At 35.4% G+C, this 18,414-nt stretch overlaps 1 protein-coding gene across 3 annotated transcripts in view; it reads right to left on the minus strand.

Annotated features, from left to right (window-relative positions):
* The window catches only part of LOC149537838 (peptidyl-prolyl cis-trans isomerase FKBP62-like), a 65,242-nt gene extending 53,418 nt beyond the window's left edge, over nucleotides 1-11,824 (minus strand). For all 3 annotated transcript variants that reach the window (XR_016355915.1, XR_016355916.1, XM_089799229.1), the window contains exons 1-2: nucleotides 11,374-11,824; nucleotides 1,218-1,304 (exon numbers count right to left, since the gene is read on the minus strand). Coding sequence is in view for 1 of the 3 variants with exons in the window: in XM_089799229.1 (XP_089655355.1) it covers nucleotides 1,218-1,304; nucleotides 11,374-11,575 (289 nt within the window). In the remaining 2 variants the exon portion in view is untranslated. The remainder of the gene's footprint in view (nucleotides 1-1,217; nucleotides 1,305-11,373) is intronic.
* Nucleotides 11,825-18,414: the final 6,590 nt, after the last annotated feature.

Here is an 18,414-nt window from a genome sequence, read left to right on the forward strand (position 1 = left end):
TAAAAACCATTCCTGCATCCTTGGAAGATAGCACCCTTGTATTCCTAGTTGACATGACGAAGCAAGGATTGGTTAGAGGCTCCCCACATCGTCAACATTGTCTTGCACTCTTGGAGTTAGATTAGCCTTCGCACCCTTTATCTCTTTGCAGCATGTTTGGTTAGAAGAAGTTGCAGTAATTGATATCCACTAATTGAATAAGTCCTCTTGTGATAACCAGCATATCACATCATTACAATTGAGTCAAGTTCACAATAAAGAAAGAACCTTGAGGTTGTCTCATTGATCGCACAATCCATGTACATTATTTAGCAAATGAGCATTCTTATTTAAGAGAGAGTTGTGGATTTGGTGTTTCATTCAAAATACTAAATATTTGATTCTGCATGTTGTAAAATAAAACTTGCATTAACACCATCTTGATTGGAGATCTCAAATAATGGAGATTAAGTTATAAGTATAGCATCATGGTTTTTTGCAAAGCCTTCTGACTCATTTGTTCACTCCTCCAAAAAGAAATGTAGCTGAGAAATAAGGAGACAATAAAGTGATTTTGATGCTGAGGAGAGGAAAAATAAGGGGAAATAATCTGGCACAGCTTCCTTCTATTGATAGTTCCTTAAGCTGATACTTAGAATAAATGAGCTGAGGTGTACATACATTTTGGAGTAGTGGCTTCAGCACTTGATTGCCAAAAGAAGTACATAATAAAGGAATCAATTGTATTCTATGAACAGGTCAGAATTCTCTAGTTTTGGAATATTTTGAAACTAGATATAGTTTTACAAACTTACCCACTATTAAATAATTATGTTAAAGAATGATGGAAATTTGGATACTTGTTTCCTTTTGTCTTTAGTTCACAAACATTTTCCTTACAATGACATCCTGTTAAAGAGAACTCCAGTGGGATTTGCACTATTATGCTTCTGATAAATCCTCTAGTTGAAAATGAAAGCCATAAAAGAGTCAAGGAATTAAAAATCTTCCGTTCCTTTATCCAGAAAAAGGATACATTATTCAAAATAAAAACCTTTTTTTTTTTTTAAATGTTAATATTCTAAACTTTATCCCATATATTTCTTTTTTTTGTTAAAAAATATGAAAATTCCAAACCTTAAATTATTTAATTGTGTACAACACAAATCTGTAAAAAGTCAACCAATGTGCATTGATATAGAATATCCACTATATTTTTTAATGAATGGTTTCCATACCTTGGCCAACTTTGAAGGTAAAAGGCAGGCCCTTGTCTCTAGAAGAATCAAACTTAGTACCATCCAGTAAAATCCCAGTATAATGCACTGCAATTAAATAAGAAAAACAGAGAAAGGTTTTGTTGTAAAATTCAAAAACAGAAATAATATTTCAAAAATTCACAACATAAATTAAAGTAACAACTATTATGAGGATTTTTTAGGCAACTTCACGACATTTTCAAGTTCCAACAAATACAATATACAATATATGGCATATAAAAAATAAAAACTGAAATAAATTAAACACTTAAAACAAGTATACTATTAGTACAAGCATGTTTGCTGCATTATTTATGGTTATGTGCAAATCATATAAAATAGTACAAATTCTTAGTTACTTTTTAAAATTTACTAATAATTATTTTAAATTTTCATATTTTTGTTATGACATGCTAAAAGGAAAACATACACTGACTTGCATTTGAGAAAATCTTGTTTAAAAGTTAACAAATGGTCATCTAATCAAGTAGTATTATTAGATATGTTTAAAAATACTTGCTTCATTGAATTATTTCCCTATCCCAAATTCCCTGAGTAGGCTAACAGCACTTCTCCCCTAGTGTTTCGCAACACGCCTCCAACGGCCGCCAAACCATCTCTCGCCACCCCATCAAAGTTGGGGTTGACAATAGACATTGTTGGAGGGATCCAACGGGTACTTCTTCTTGCTAAAATTTTGGAGTTGTCAAAGTGCTAGAAATTGGGGAGAATGTTTCAATTTCTAGCAATCTCCCCATCCTTCATGCTCAAGGGTTCCTTTGGAGCTTTGTACTTGGCCACCATAACATTCTCCATAACAAGCTTCCTCAATGTCTCTCCCACTACCTCCTCCCCCCTTTCTTCATCCCTAAAGGCCCAATTATTCCTCTCCTTCCAAACACCCCAGCAAACGTATGGGGGCAAGATATTCCATATGATCCTGAGTCGAGGGTGGTAGAAGGGACAATTCCAGTTGTCCACCAATTGTTCCATCCCTCTGTTCATGACCCAATCCAACGAGAATTTGCTCCAAATGTAGGACCATACCCTTAAAGCATAGGGACATTCAAGAAAGAGGTGCACTATGTGTAATGCCCCACCTAGAGATCCTTGGAACAAGGATTCAATACAAGCCAAGATTAAAAAAAAATTAAACAAGTATGGATGTGCACAACACTGAACATACGAGGATCACAAAGATCGCAACGGAAGACTTAACCACAATCCCAGCAACCAACGAATTTCCAAATGCCACTACCAAACTGACACACACAAACAAAGAAACGAAGACCAAAGACGACAATAGAACAAAGAATCTCAAATCTGTCAAAGCATGGAAAATTAAGCAAACCCAAAGGGTACTTAAAACACCAAATTGTGTTCCCCGAAAACCAATGGAGATGCCCCATGTTTTTCGAGCAAGGACAACCGCTAATAAAATTTCGTGTGAGGAAGTTGCTACACGAGAAACTGTCTTTCATGCGAGGAAATGCACCAAACGAGACGAGGAAGTACTTGGCCTAGCAGCCAAAACACCCAAAACTGGTGTGGGGTTTTGCACGAGGAAGTACCAATAACTACACCAGAAAACTCACCACACCAAATGAACTTTTGCACTCTCATGCGAGAAAGTGCAATTTCGCGCGAAGATCCAAAACAACAATCCAAAAAACATTAAGGTAAAAAACTAGGAAATGAATTTCCTCCATACCGAGGAGTCCGGATCCACGAATCGAGCCATAGACACTTAAACACTAAACTGCAAGACAAAAACTACAACTATCTGAAACATAGCAGTAAAAGAACGTACTGAAAGCAACATCACAATGTACAGAAGCAACATCGCAATGAACAAGAATAACAAAACTCATGTGCGGTTCCTCCCAACCATAATAGCATCATGAGACCTTGAAGGTCCTAAACATCCCCCGCGCGTAACATCCTAAACTACCAACTAGATTGTCAGAGCTATCTTATGAGGACATCACTACTAAAACGTACTACATCATAAGAATAAGGAAATCTAACATGCTAAAAGTACAGCATTAGATATTCCAACCAAATCAAATCACATCATAATAAGGGAATGCGTCAAATAACCATCATCATCTAAACATGATATCCAAGCATTCCAATGAAAGCATAAATGACAAGAAAGCATACTCCGAAACCCGAAGAATCAAGTGAAAACATCAAGCAACGATTGCACTGGAACAATAGACCGTCTCTGTAGACTGGTCCCCAGCAGTGGTGAAGGTAGCTATGCCTCCCAACCACATGAAACCTGTAGGTCCACTCCCATTGTGTTGATGGAGATAATGATCCAACCACAAACTCACATAAAGCAAACATACATGGCTATCACTCACGCCAGATAGTAGTGATGACTAAAACCAAGATCATGCAACAATGCAAGTACAACAGGTACTGGTCAGACACTCTTATTTAATTTTCTATCAATTAATTAAATTATCACTTATTAGAACTCCTTAACGCCAACCTGAGCTAGGACACCATGGTTGCGAGAGAAGCCCCTCCACCGACCTTACCCTACATACCCATTCCCAACCCAACCCCAAATGAAACATAATTCACTGAAATACAAACGGGAGATCAGGCCTCACAAGTCACCCGACAAATGCACGCCCACATGCTCATGTGTGGCGCACCACCATCACAAAGATCAAACACAAGGGCTAGATCAGAACACAAGCAAAAATAACACTCAACCGAATAACAGCTCAGGAGGACGGATGCGGCACGCATCCCAATTCAACATAAAAAGTGCAACAATGATCTGACTGACATCCTACGAATGATCCAAGTCCACAATCAATAATATGCCAAGAAAACCCGAGAAAACTAGATGACACGCAAATCAAGGTAAAAACCCCAAAACTCGAAAACTTTAAAAATAAAACCCATTTGGTCTTAGGGCTCAAAATCCATGAAAATCCAATAAAAAATTCTAGTTTGGACATCGTATGCGAAAACGGCTAGCATAACGACATGAAATCCCAAACCCTCATCCCAAAAACAAGGAAAACGTTCATACCCAACCAACCGAGCAAAACAAGCAAACAAAAATGAATAGGAACACTAGTTCTCAGCCTCCTAACAAACAGCTACTAGAAACATAACCAGAAACTAAGCTGAAACAAGAAAACGAGAGAGCCCTACTTGATAGCAAAAGGGGCTAAAACAGGAAACAGCACAGTAAAATAAATAACCCACAGCAGCTACCGGAAATCACAACACAACAAGGTCTCCCCAAGCCGGATCTAACGAGACTGACATCGCGAAGATCCCACACCCACAGCTCTCGCAACAAATAGAAACATGATCCTCCCGAAGAGGATTTTCAAAAAAGCTCTCAATTTTGTAATTAGCAAAAGTGAGAAGTGAGGAATTAATTTCCTATTTCAATACTTATTCACTTTTCAAGTAAATAATCGATTAGGGTAAATAACTAGCAAACCTAGTTAAACCCCGAACCGACCCAAACGAAAATAGTTTATTCCTAATAATAGGAATTCATCTATGGCAAAGCTGCCAAAAATTAAATTCAATTAAATTTAAAGCCCGAAAACCCAAAATCACAGAAATTTCCTTAACAACCTTCGTGACAATGCGAAACTAAATGCACAGATACTCTCACGGCTCTAGTCACCTAATGCAAATGATTCCGAATTTAATCCAATGATGGAAAGGTTTAATTAAAACATTTAAAACAAGATACATTGACCATATAGGGACGACATTGGTAATAATGAACAGCTGAATCACTGACTCCATGGGCCACTGCCAGGGATATAAATCATGCACACTAAAACACATAATCAAGTGCAATTGCATATACTAACATAGCTGAAGCAATAAATGCATTAAATACTTAATTTAACCATTTATTCAATTCTACTGAAATAATCCATTTACACACTCACGTTCGCATAACACATAACAAAGCAAGAATGAAATAAGTCACCATAGCATTAAATCCAACACAAATAACATAATCAGATATATGTCCAAATATTGGATAACCAGATATCGTCATAAAACATATTGTCATCTCAAAATGGCATCAACATGCAAATATGATCAACTGCACAGCATAGTAATATAGCATCTATGATACTGAATTCAAAGTATAACATCCGACCCTTAGGTCATCTTGAATGCAGAAATAATGACATGAGTACAAGTATCTCTCAAATCAAAAGTAAACAAGGTACAAACTGCAACCACGAGAGGCACTACACTATGCTTTCCTATTCCTCCTTGCAAAGATAGCATCTGTTAGTAATCGGTATACCTCTCCTCCTTAGGTTGTCAGTTGTTAAGATCCTGCCATGCATGACCGTCCACCAAAAGAAATTGACTTTTGGCAGCAAGTGACTATTCCAGATCTCTATCCAATTGATGGGGATCTGATCCTTTTCAAATCTAAGGTGGTAGGCAAAATTAACCAAGAACTGACCATTAGTCCTCCTATCCCAAACCACCTTATCAGGCCAAGCATGCAAGGGGAGTTTGTGGTAGCTTATTAGTTCCTCCAATTCTTTAACCAGGGGGTTCTCTCTGTTAGGAATATCAACAGGGGAGAGACGTTTCCATTTCCTTTGGACATCAATATAGTCAGCCACCTTCTCTCTCAACATTCTTTTTATACCACCTATGTTAAACCACCCTATGTTATACAAAACCATTCTTTTTATACCACCTATATTATACCATTCCTTTGGACAAAACCTATGTTATACCACCCACGAACATTAGGTTCCCCTACTTTAAAAAATATTTAAGTTTGGCTAACTATTCTAAAATTCTACTGGGCCAAACCTTTATACTTTTCTACATTTCTTCCAATGGAATCAAACTAGCTGATAAAAATTTGGAGGGATTCATAATAGAAACAAGGTTCAACACATATTTTTCAGGATTCTTCGAATAGTATGAGCCTAATGATAAATAGTATGAAGCCTTCAATAAAAAAACCTGGGTTCAAATCCCGTGCAACATAATAAAGTATTAGAACTGAGTAGAATAAGACAAAAACAACCAAGTGTCGCGTTCCTCAATGAGGCCAGGTTAAAGTCATGGGTAGATCAGATGGAAGAGATTCTTTTGTTCAAATTAGGTAGAGTCCTACATAAAACACTAAATTAGGTAGATTTAAGTGCAACTTGCAAATAACGACTTTGATAAAAGAGTATTAAAATAACCTTCATATTTCTTTTTAATGCTCACTATTGTATCTTATTATATCTCTGTAAATATTAGAATGTTTCTAATATTTAGGTGTAGTCTAGAATAGAATGTTTCTATTCTATTCGACTCTCCTCTTTGTATATATAGATCAATTTGATCTCTGATTAATTCATTCAAGTATTCTGCCATTTACATTTGTAACATGGTATCAAAGCTAGGGTTTAAACCCTCTGTGCAAATTGACTGAAAAATTGTGTCTTCAGCTACTGGCGTTCTTGGAAAATCGTGGATTTGTTTTCTGCAATTTTATTCTCTTGGAAACCCGTGGCCTAGTCTATAAATCACAAATCTGAAGGTCATTTTTTCAAATCTGTTCACACCCAAATCTCAAAAAGTGGGATTTTTTGGTTTTTTTTTTTCAAAAACGGGTCTGTCTATCCCTATTGGATATTCTGCTCACATTTCTGCTGCTGGGTTTTGTTGTTTTTTTAACCTGCGAACATCATTTTTCTGCATTTTTGACCTCTCTGGCCGCCGACTGTTATTCTGCTCGAAACCCTAGTTTTTTGACTTCGGAAAAATTTTCTGATCACATATTCTTGGTGGGTTTTTTGAAATCTCAAATGGGTCTTCATTAGATTTTTGTGGGTGCCTCATTTTTTGTGCCTCAATTTTCGAGCCAGCGGATCCGAATTTCGACAACATTTTATTTCTAGGTTTTTCGAGCTCTTTTTTGGGTACTCCAATTTTTCTAGGTCTTTCATTTTCTCACCTCGAAGTTTGTGCCATTTGAAATATTCACATATTATAAGCATCTGTATCAATAGCATCAAAAGTCAGACTCAATTAAACAGCAAGCCAATGCTGCCCAGCACTCAGAGCAGAAAGAGTCTATCTACCATACCTTTATGGCCAGCATACCTGCAAATCATGTGAAATCTTCTGCCTAGTACATCGATTCTAGTGCCTCCCGACATTTCACTCATAGGCGTGATTGGTTTGTTGAATTCACTCCCTATTCTGACTCAGTAATCTTTGGAGGTGGCGAAGAATACAATATTGTCGGCAAGGGCAATATTCAAATTCAGTCTGGAGGAAGAAAACTCATGTTTCTCAATGTATGTTATGTTCCTGGCATGAAACATAATCTTCTGTCTATTAGTCAGATTATTAAGCACTCTCCTCAGTTGGATGTCGTTTTTAGTGGAAATAAGTGTTCGATTATTGAGCGTGCTTCTCACACTACCCTTGCTTTTGATCTTGAGGATCATGGTATTTATAGGCTTGTAGATTCAGGCAATTCCCTTGAGCATGCCTTAATCGCCGAATCATCCGCTCTCAGCAGTCTCTGGCATCAGCGATACAGTCATCTGAACATTCAATATCTAGCACAACTTGCTCGAGATAATTTAGTCCATGGCCTACCTAATATTCAGACCCAAAACCATCGCGTTTGCGAAGCTTGCCAAGCAGGAAAGCAACATAGGACACCATTTAAGAATGGTGAATCATGGCAGGCATCCAAAGTACTCCAGCTGGTCCATGCTAATGTATGTGGTCCTATGAATACTCCTTCTATTACTGGGAACAGGTATTTTTTACTCTTTGTGGATGATTTCAGTCGCAAAATGTGGGTATATTTTCTTAAGCAAAAATCAAATGCCTTTCTTGTATTTCAGCAGTTTAAAGCTCTAGTGGAAAAAGAGTCTAGTTCCTCCATCCGTACTCTTAGGACCGATAATGGGGGGAATTTTGTTCTTTTGCTTTCTCTGCCTTTTGTACTACTCATGGCATTAGACGTCAATTCACCACACCTCACACCCCTCAGCAAAATGGTGTTGTAGAGAGTCGAAATTGTACCATCACAGAAATGGCTAGGGCTATGCTAGAAGATAGAAATGTTCCCAAAAAATATTGGGCAAAAGCAGTATCCACAACTGTCTACCTTCTTAACCGGTCACCCACCCTTGCAGTTAATCATAAGACTCCTGAGGAAGCTTGGTCTAGTCACAAACCTAGGATCAACCATTTGAAATTTTTTGGCTCTTTGGCATATGTATGGATTCCTGATACCAAACACACTAAGTTGGATTCCAAAAGCCAGAAACTTATGTTTACAGGATACAGTCACACACATAAGGCCTACAGACTGATTGATGTAAATGCTGGTCGTTTAATCTTCAATCGTGATGTTGTGTTTGATGAGGAACTCGGACCATTTCCGCTCTCTAACTCCCCACCACATTCCGAGATTCAATCTTCAGCAATCTCTGACTTGGGTTCTTCTATTTTATATGAGTCATCTGATGCTACTGATACACCACCTCAGTCACTTCCAGATAATACAACTCCTGCTCCTGCTTCTCATCCAGCTATTCCGACAGCATCTGATATTGGCTCCTCGACTCTTCGGCCAAAATGGTGGGCTCAAACGATTAGTGATCTTCGTCCTGATGAACTCATTGAGGGTAGAACCTCCAGAAATAAGAGCCTTCAGCACAACACAGTTAATATAGCTCTTATGGCCAACATCCACAGTATCCTTGAGCCCCAGATATATGCAGAGGCCAAAGGAATTCCAAAATGGGAACAAGCAATGGATGCTGAGCTTCAGAGTCTTCAAAAGAACCACACCTGGGTTCTTTCAGATCTCCCTCCTGGGAAGAAACCCATTAGCTGTAAATGGATCAATAAGGTCAAGTACCATGCAGATGGTACCTTGGACAAATACAAAGCCAGACTTGTTGCTTGAGGATTCACCCAACGCAAAGGCATTGATTATGAGACATTTGCTCCGACAACCAAGATGAGCACTATTCGCATTCTTCTTGCAATTGCAGCTCAGTATGGTTGGAAAGTTCATCAGATGGATGTGAAAAGTGCCTTTCTCAATGGTGAATTACAGGAAGAAGTCTACATGACACAGCCCCTAGGTTTTAAGGTTGTCGGTTCAGAACACAAAGTATGTAGACTCCAAAAGGCCCTCTATGGTCTTAAACAGGCCCCTAGGGCTTGGTACATAAAGATTGATCATTATTTGGTTGCTCAAGGCTTTCAGCATAGTCCGTCAGACAGTAATCTGTATATTAAACACTCTGGTAATGATATTCTTTTTCTTGTTGTCTATGTGGGTGATTTGATCATTACTGGAAATTCAAAACATTTGATTTCAGAAATCAAACAGGATCTATGCAGAACTTTTGATATGACAGATCTCAGATTGCTTCATTATTGTTTAGGTATTGAGGTTTGGTAGACTGACAACAGTATTTTTTTGTCTCAGTCCAAGTATGCTAGAAGTTTGCTTGATAGGTTTCGAATGCAGGATTGCAAATCTGCCTCCACTCCTATGGAGACTGGTCTGAAATTGTCTGCACAATCTGTTTCTCCTCCTATTAATGAAACACTCTTCAGGCAGCTAGTAGGTAGTCTCATCTACCTTACTACTACTAGACCTGATCTCAGTTTTGCAGTCAGCTACATCTCATGGTTCATGACAAACCCCAAGACTGATCATTGGATTGCAACGAAACGTGTGTTAAACTATGTACATGGTACTTCAGATTATGGTCTTCTTTACACAAGGAGTACTACTCCTCAACTCAATGGATTCACTCATTCCAATTGGGCCGGCTCAGTTGATGACAAGAAATCTACTTCTGGCTATGTGTTTAGTATCAGATTTGCAGCAATTACTTGGACCAATAAGAAGCAACAGGCACATGCACTCTCCTCTACAGAAGCAGAATATAGAGGAGCTGTCAAGGCAGCTTGTGAAGCAGTTTGGCTCCGGCAGATGCTTGCAGATATGCATATTCCTCAAGCAGGTCCGACTTCTTTGTTTTCAGACAATCAAGGCATACTCAAACTTGCCAAGAACCCAGTGTTTCATGAACGAACCAAGCACATAGAGCTTCATTGCCATTACATCTGACAATTAGTAGAAGATGGATCTATTCACTTACGCTATGTCCCTACCTCAGAGCAATCAGCAGATATTTTCACAAAACCCCTTGGTCCTGACAAGTTTGTTAAATTCAGGGGATCTATTGGTGTAGTAAATAGATTGAGCATTAAGGGGGGGTATTAAAATAACCTTCATATTTCTTTTTAATGCTCACTATTGTATCTTATTATATCTCTGTAAATATTAGAATGTTTCTAATATTTAGGTGTAGTCTAGAATAGAATGTTTCTATTCTATTTGACTCTCCTCTTTGTATATATAGATCAGTTTGATCTCTGATTAATTCATTCAAGTATTCCGCCATTTACATTTGTAACAAAGAGATCCCTAAGAAATAGAGCTATATATGACAGTAAGGCTGAAGAGACCCACAAGGCTGCAACAATTTAGACAACTCCACATCAAAGCAAGACCAAAGGCCTATACAGCGTCTATACAATTTTGATAGAATCATAGAAACCAAGCATTTTTATCCCCTAACATAATAACTTATTTCCACAAAAAGATTTTGAAAATTTTAACCAATAAGCGATATTTTAAAAACCTACTGGCCTACGTTTTTCTATAAATTGTAGACAAAGTGGTTGCATCCGATCAATGATCAATGCACATACACCACTAAATTGACCTCTCAATGTGTAAAGATTCCTGAAACACCTTTTATTTTTTGAGTCCTATTCTTCAAATCATTATGGAGAGCTAAAATTCATCGCTATAGGAATATCAAAACCCCAGGCGAAACGTAATAAGATTTATATAAAAAATTGATATACAAATTAGCTAAGTAGCCCAAAAAAATTCAATTCTTCTGTTTCCACAACCAACTATACCTCTCTGACAAAGATATCCGTCGATCGTAGCAGTGTATAAAAGGTTAACATTACAGGAAAGATTAATTCAAAATTAATAAAATAATTAACTTATTTTTTAAAATCTGTGAAATGCTATCAAATTTACCTGTAACTTCGTCCCCATTTTTTGGCGTTTGATAATTTTTTCCAGCTCTGATAATTTTTTTCTTCAAACCAGACTGCCCGATTTCCTTCTCCTCCCCCACTTCAATGGGCGGCGCGGACTCGAGCTCCTCGCCTTCCTCTTCTTCATCATCATCTATCTCTTCGGCATCCGAGATCTCCAGATCATCATCATCAAACGACATAATGGAATTTATTCCAAGCTTACACAAATGGGATGAATTCAGACAACAATTGCAATGAAATGCACTAAAATTGTTTTCTGAGGGGAATTGCTTGTGTGCAGCCTTTTGTGCAGGTAAAAGATGTTACAATTTTAAACAGAAAAGAAAGAGTAAAAGAAAATGCTTGAGAATCTTTCTAGAGCTTTCTTTCACATCGTCCACTATGGCCGAGTAGGCTACTCATTCCTGCGGGACCCACCTCCAAAGCACAAAAGCATGAGATTTAGTTTTATCTACCTATAGTCTAAATTATTTTGAATTCATGATTTTTTATTTGTCTATTGTTTAGATTATTTTGAATTTGTGATTTTTTTGTTTTTTATTTTTTAATTAAAATTGTTGGGAACTGGTTCTATGGATTAGATTGTGTTAAAAATTTTACATTAACACATAAATCACACTTTGTTATCATTATTAGAGAGCAAGAGTGCAAAACAAAGTGTGATTCTCGTAGTGTGATTGAAACAAAATTTCAACACAATCTAATTCAGAAGCAATTACCAACTATTTTTTATTGTTTAAATTATTTTAAATATTATATATATATATATATATATATATATATATATATATATATATATATATATATATATATATATCTTGATTAAAAATAATAATATGTCATATATTTTATTCTTAAATATTTTTAGTCTAAAGAAAAGGAATATTCATTTCACAAAATAGATATCCAAATTCTATAATTACAAATATAATTATGTTTGAATCATTATAAAAAATTTATAACGAATTCTATGTAATGTCCCCACTTTAGCGGTTAAATTAATTTCTTATAAAGTCATTAAATAAATTAAAAATTAAAATGTGACTTTATATTTAATTAATTTAATTAATGGTTGTATTACAAGGGAGAAGCTTTTAGAGTGTGTATTAATTATTGGAAAGGGGGAAGCCTCTAGTAATTTAATTTTCTAGAAGCACAATTAATTATTGTATTGAGTTTCTAGAAAGTGCATTAAATATTGGAAGGGGGAAGCTTCTAGTACTTGCAATTAATTAATATTTAATTTCCTTCTAGAAGGGTGAAGGAAAAGGATAAATAGGGGTGAGAGTCTCATTGTTTATCATCGGATGATTGTGAATTGCATTTGATAAGAGCTTGGATGTGTGAGTCACATATCTTTCTTGGCATTAGAGGACATTCATCCTCTCTTGTAACATTCTAGACATCATTCACTTAGGGTTTGGCCTTTGGAATACATTGCTATGTACTTGATTTTATCATTGTGAGAACTAATATTATTTCAGCAATGGTTTAGTCTTCAATTTGCATAAATTCCTTCTTGCTCATGTTGTGTGGATTGAAACCTATGCAAAGACATTTAAATCGCTTTCAGAAATTGGTTTAGTTCTTGGGCATTTCCGAGGTGCCCATTACAGTGGTATCAGAGCTTGCTTGCAAAGTGTTTGACAAGAATTTATAACCAGTTGGGGTCATTACATTCTACTTAAACAATTGATTATCCTACATATTATTTTCTCAATCTCTTTTTCAAAAAGATCTCTTTACATTGGCCCCTTGGTCTACTAGTGAAATTGAAAGGCTCACAAACTGGGATCAAGTCTTGGCGAGTGCAAGGCCCCCCACATCTTATTGGTTCTTAACCAAAGAGGCTAGGCCAAAAAATTGAACTGCCATCAATATATATATATATATATATATATATATATATATATATATATATATATATATATATATATATATATACTTTAGTACTAGTTTTGTTTTTAAATTAGTAGATGATTTTGATAGCTTTGTCTTTTAGTTGATCATGGTTTGGAGGTTTGTGTGAATGATTTTAATTTTTTAAATAATATATTTTTTATTATTCTACATTTAAGGTTCATTTTCAAGTCATTTTTTATTTAGTTTGTATTTATATGATTTGAAGTTTTATGGGGGTCTTAAATGTATCAATTTTTACATAAAGTATATGCTTTATTATTTGTTATCTTCTTTTTTTTTAATTTTAATCACTTCTATTTACTATACTTTATATTCATTATTTATTTATTTATTATGTTTTTTTTCATATATATTTATAAATTAGTGTTTTAGTTTTAAAGTTGTTTATTAGTAGCATGTGATTAACTTTAAATTTACTCTAATGAAATGCTCTTGATAAATAAATAGAGCAAAATGAGGGTGATGTCCATTTATAAACCAACCTAGAGGATGACTAACAACATAGTTAAGTCATTAATAGATGAATGTTAACAACACAATAACATCAAGAACAAATATACATAAAAAACAAATCATCCCTGTAGGAAATAATGAAACCAACCACCCTAACATTCACATCAAATTACAACAAAGTAATATCTTTGGAAATGGAAATAACTAAAGGAGCATTGGCATTAAACATAGTAACCAATTTACAGTATCAACTATAATTATAAAGACCAAAAAAAATACTAGTTTTTAACATACTATTCTTCATAGTAATAATAAAAGTCTTAAACCAAGGTCAACTAAGGTTATACCCAATAGTAAAGTGGTGCAGGAGCACCTAAAGATTGTTTAGGCAATCTAAGGTTTCTTATTTTGTTGTGTAAGTGTGCACCTTAGGGCATTTTGGATGTGAAAGGATAAGGTCATGTTGATCATATTTGGAGTACATTGGAGAGTTTTGTCCATAGGTTTTTAGACTTTTTTACTAGGTGCAATTAGGGCTAGAAAGTTGTAAAGCCCTCTGATTGGCACAAGGCATGATGATGACATCATCATGAGGTCAATTGGATCTAGGAAGAGGTGGTGTTTCTACCATATTTGGGGTTTGTGGTTAAGTTTGAGGAGTTAGAAAGGTCATTTGACCAATTTAATAGAAAGTTGCAAAAAATTGTAAAATTTGCATTGTGCAACTTTGCCATTTTTAAAAGTTGCTTGAGAAACTTTTTGCAAATAGTTGCAAATCATTGACAATAAGTTCTAAGGAATCCATAGCCACCCCATCACCCTATATAAGGTTGGAGAAGACCTATGAGCAGGGTTGGAAGCTCAATATACGGAATGTGAGTTTTTGCAAACAACATTTGAAGCATTTTTCTAAGAAAAATCTTGGTTTTTAATGATAGTAGGTAGATAGGTGTGAAAGATTAGTACTATCACTTGTGACTCTTTTAGTTTTTATGTTTTATTAAATCTATGTGTTGCTGATTAGGAATTTTGATTCATTTTCTTCAATGAAATCATCTAGGTTATACACTGTCACCAGATTTGTCTAGGCAGTTCTTCAAGATGGAGCTCTAACTCACTTCCCCACCATTCAATTTGTAAGGCCCCTTGGGGATAGTGAGTAGACTCAATGTACTTCATTTGTATAGAAATAAGGGCCCTCAAATGTAGAGTAGTCATTCTTAAGGTCTTTCCCTAGGCAAGCCTATGGTTAGTTCTGTTAGGGAAGACCACACAGAAGTGTGCAATGCTTGCAGAGGAGTAAAGCTATATTCCTAATTTCTCTTGGATATTGAAGAAGAAAGAATTACCACCATCCCATGAAGGAGAGAGGTCTATACCAATACCATAACAATCCCAAAATAAACTTGCTTGTTGGACCACTCAGTTAAGCCTAAAAAGCCATATTTTCACCTAATTTGGGTTAGGGTAATGAATGGGAGAGTATGACCCCAAGACCCCAAAAATATTTAAGGGTGTGCCTAATGGACCAAGAAACCTTTTTAAAAAAATCAAGGTTAGTTTGGAAGGCATAGGAGAAAAACCTTATTTTCTCACTATAGGAGGCCTAATTGGGTCTCTTAGCCTATTAGGCCTACTTGGGAAGAAAGTAAGAGATCAGATGGGAAAATGACTTGGTGTGATGTCAAACATACCTAATTGGTTGAGTAGAAGTGTTTTTCAATACCTCTACAAGGCCTAGTTCAAGATTTGGGGTTTGTGAGCCCTATTATTTTCTTTAAGGGCTAGGGTGAAGAAGTGTGAATGCATTAAGTTTCGACTTGATAGAGTGATCTTTCTTGATAGTTGTGTTGGCTAGTGAGACCAAGGGATCCTTAGGAAAAGTAAGGTCCTATAGGTGGCAAGTGGCGAGGAAGAATCACCCTAGAAGTATTGTAAGAAGACTAAGAGCATGATTCAGTGAGAGACTCATCCAACCTCTGTATCATAAAGATAGCATTGGTCCACACGACATTATATGGATTTCAACAAAAAGAAAAAGGTCATTTAGAGACCCTAACAAGCCAAATTATTGTAATTGAAGATAGGGAACCATCTTATTTCTTTTTCCTTTTCCATTCTCTAGTGAGCCTCGTGGTAGCCTAATCCTCCATTGGGATCTTGAAAAGTTCTTTGTGGTTGGCTTCCTTGTTATCTACATTAGCATTGTCATTTTGAAGCATACATAGCATGGTAGAAAAACCAAGCATGACCTTTCGGGTGATGTGGGATACATTACAGAGCCTCTCTTCCACCTCTTCCAATCTCTTTTTCAGCTTATTAACCTTATCCCAAACTAGATCATTCTTGCTACTATCTCCTTCCATCGGGGCTTTACCTTTATCTACAACCATGGGCACAATCTTCATCTCATTCACTTGCACATAGGTGGGTTTAATAGAGTCCAACTTGATACTATCACAGACATGAGACAAACCACTTGCAGAAGCAGAGAGAGTATCTTTGTCCATAAAATTTTGTCTTTATCCCTACTCTCACTTTCCCATGTTATTCGAGTTTGAAGCCTATTTTAGATTAGTCTCTTTTTGGGATCATGGTATTCAAATATATTTCACGTATCATAATTCACATAAAATTATATGCTTAATATTGTGATCGTGCAGGCACATATTTTTTCAATTTGATAAATTCACATATTAAAGTTGAATGGTGAAATAATCAAATGTCTTGATATATCTTGATTTCTTTTATATATAGATTATAATTTAAGATATGTATGCTAGTATTTTTTTAAACTTAGAAGGGATAGGGTTCTAGTCCAAAGAATAAAAAAGAAGGTTTGACACATAAAGAAAATGTAGGTTGTTACCGATCGCACCACCGAACTCAAGATAAATGTCAAAACTAAATCTTGAAACAAGCACACTCTAGACCGGTAAACAAATAAGTTATTGTTGGTATGCAAGTCACTACAACTAGCAAAAAGGTGACCATCTATTGACTAAATGAACAAAAAAAAAGATATTACTATGTTGGTTTATCTATTAAATTATTTTGAAATCATTATTTTATCTATCTATTGTTTAAGTTATTTTGAATTCATGATTGTTATCTACTTATTGTTTAAAGTAATTTGAGCTCATGATTTTAATCTATTGTTTAAATTGGGTGGAGCTTGATGTTTTGTTGGTTTCTCAACATTTTTGAAAAGGATGTCTCTTTACATTGTAATGGTTTTGTTTTTAAATTAGGTGGTGATTTTGATGGTTGTGTATTTTTGTTAGATCATGATTTGGAGGTTTTTGTGTTTGATTTTAATATTTGAAAGAATGGATTTTATTATTATTTTAGTTTTAGGTTTATTCTCAAGTATTTTTTTATTTAAATTTGTATTCATATGGTTTGAGGTTTTAAAGATGTCCTTAATGTATTAACTTTTTGATGAGGTATATGCTTGTATTTGTAAAATTACTTGTATTTATTATTCATTACATTTATCATTTATTTCTTATATATTATTTGTATTTGTGTTTAATTTTATATAATCACTTATATTAATTAATATTTTAGTTTTAAAGTCATCTTTTAGTGGCATATGATTAACTTTGAATTTACTTTCATTGCATGTTTTTGATAAATAAATAGAGTGAAATAAGGGTGATGTCCATCTATAAATGAGTCTAGAGGGTAACCAATAACAAAGTTAAATCATCAACAAATGAACATTAACAACACAATAATATCAGCAATAGATATCATAAACAACATATCATCCCCACACGAATAAAAAACCAAGTGCCCTAGCATTCATAACAAAACATCAAAAGGGAAACCTTTAGAAATGGAAATAGCTAAAGTAGCACTTGCATTAAGCATAGTCGTCCAAAAAACTACTAGTGTTCAACATAATTTTTCATAGTAATAATAAGAATCTTAAATGAAGACCAATTAGTTTTGTACCCAATAGTAAAGATAACATTGGTCCACACTACATTATATAAATTTCAACTAAAAAGAACAAGGCCATAGAAGCCCCGACAAGCCAAAGTGTTACATAACTGAAGATGGGGCACTACCCTAGCTCTTTTTCCTTTTGAATTCTTAGTGAGCCTCATGGTAGTCTAGTCCTTTATTGGGAACTTGAAATGTTCCTTGTGGTTGACCTCTTCATTGTATTTGTTAGCACTATAAATTTGAAGCACACAAAACATGGTAGAAAAGTTAAGCATGACCTTCAGGGTGAAGTGGTGGGGCACATTGTAAAGCCTCTCTTTTGTCTTGGCCAATAGCTTTTTCAACTTAATAAACTATTCCAAACTAGATCATTCTAGGTACTACCTCGTACCATTAGGGCTTTACCTTTGTCTATGACCACAAGTACAATATCTATCTCACTTACCTGGATGTAGGTGTGTTCAACTTACTTTAACTTGATACTAGTTGAGACATGAGATGAACTTCTTATTGATTGCAAAGAGAGTCTCTTCATCCACTCTCTTTAGCCCTACTTTTAGTTTTCCCCGAACGTATCTAAATTTGAAACCTCTTTTAGATTGGTCTCTTTTTTGGAACACTTCAAACTAGAAAATAAATAAGTTGTCATTAGCATGTAGGCCAATACAAGTAGCAAAAAGTTGACCAT

Source organism: Cupressus sempervirens, chromosome 9 (assembly GCF_028749045.1).
Source record: "Cupressus sempervirens isolate cs-2001-9-10 chromosome 9, ASM2874904v1, whole genome shotgun sequence".
Taxonomy (NCBI): Eukaryota; Viridiplantae; Streptophyta; class Pinopsida; order Cupressales; family Cupressaceae; genus Cupressus; species Cupressus sempervirens.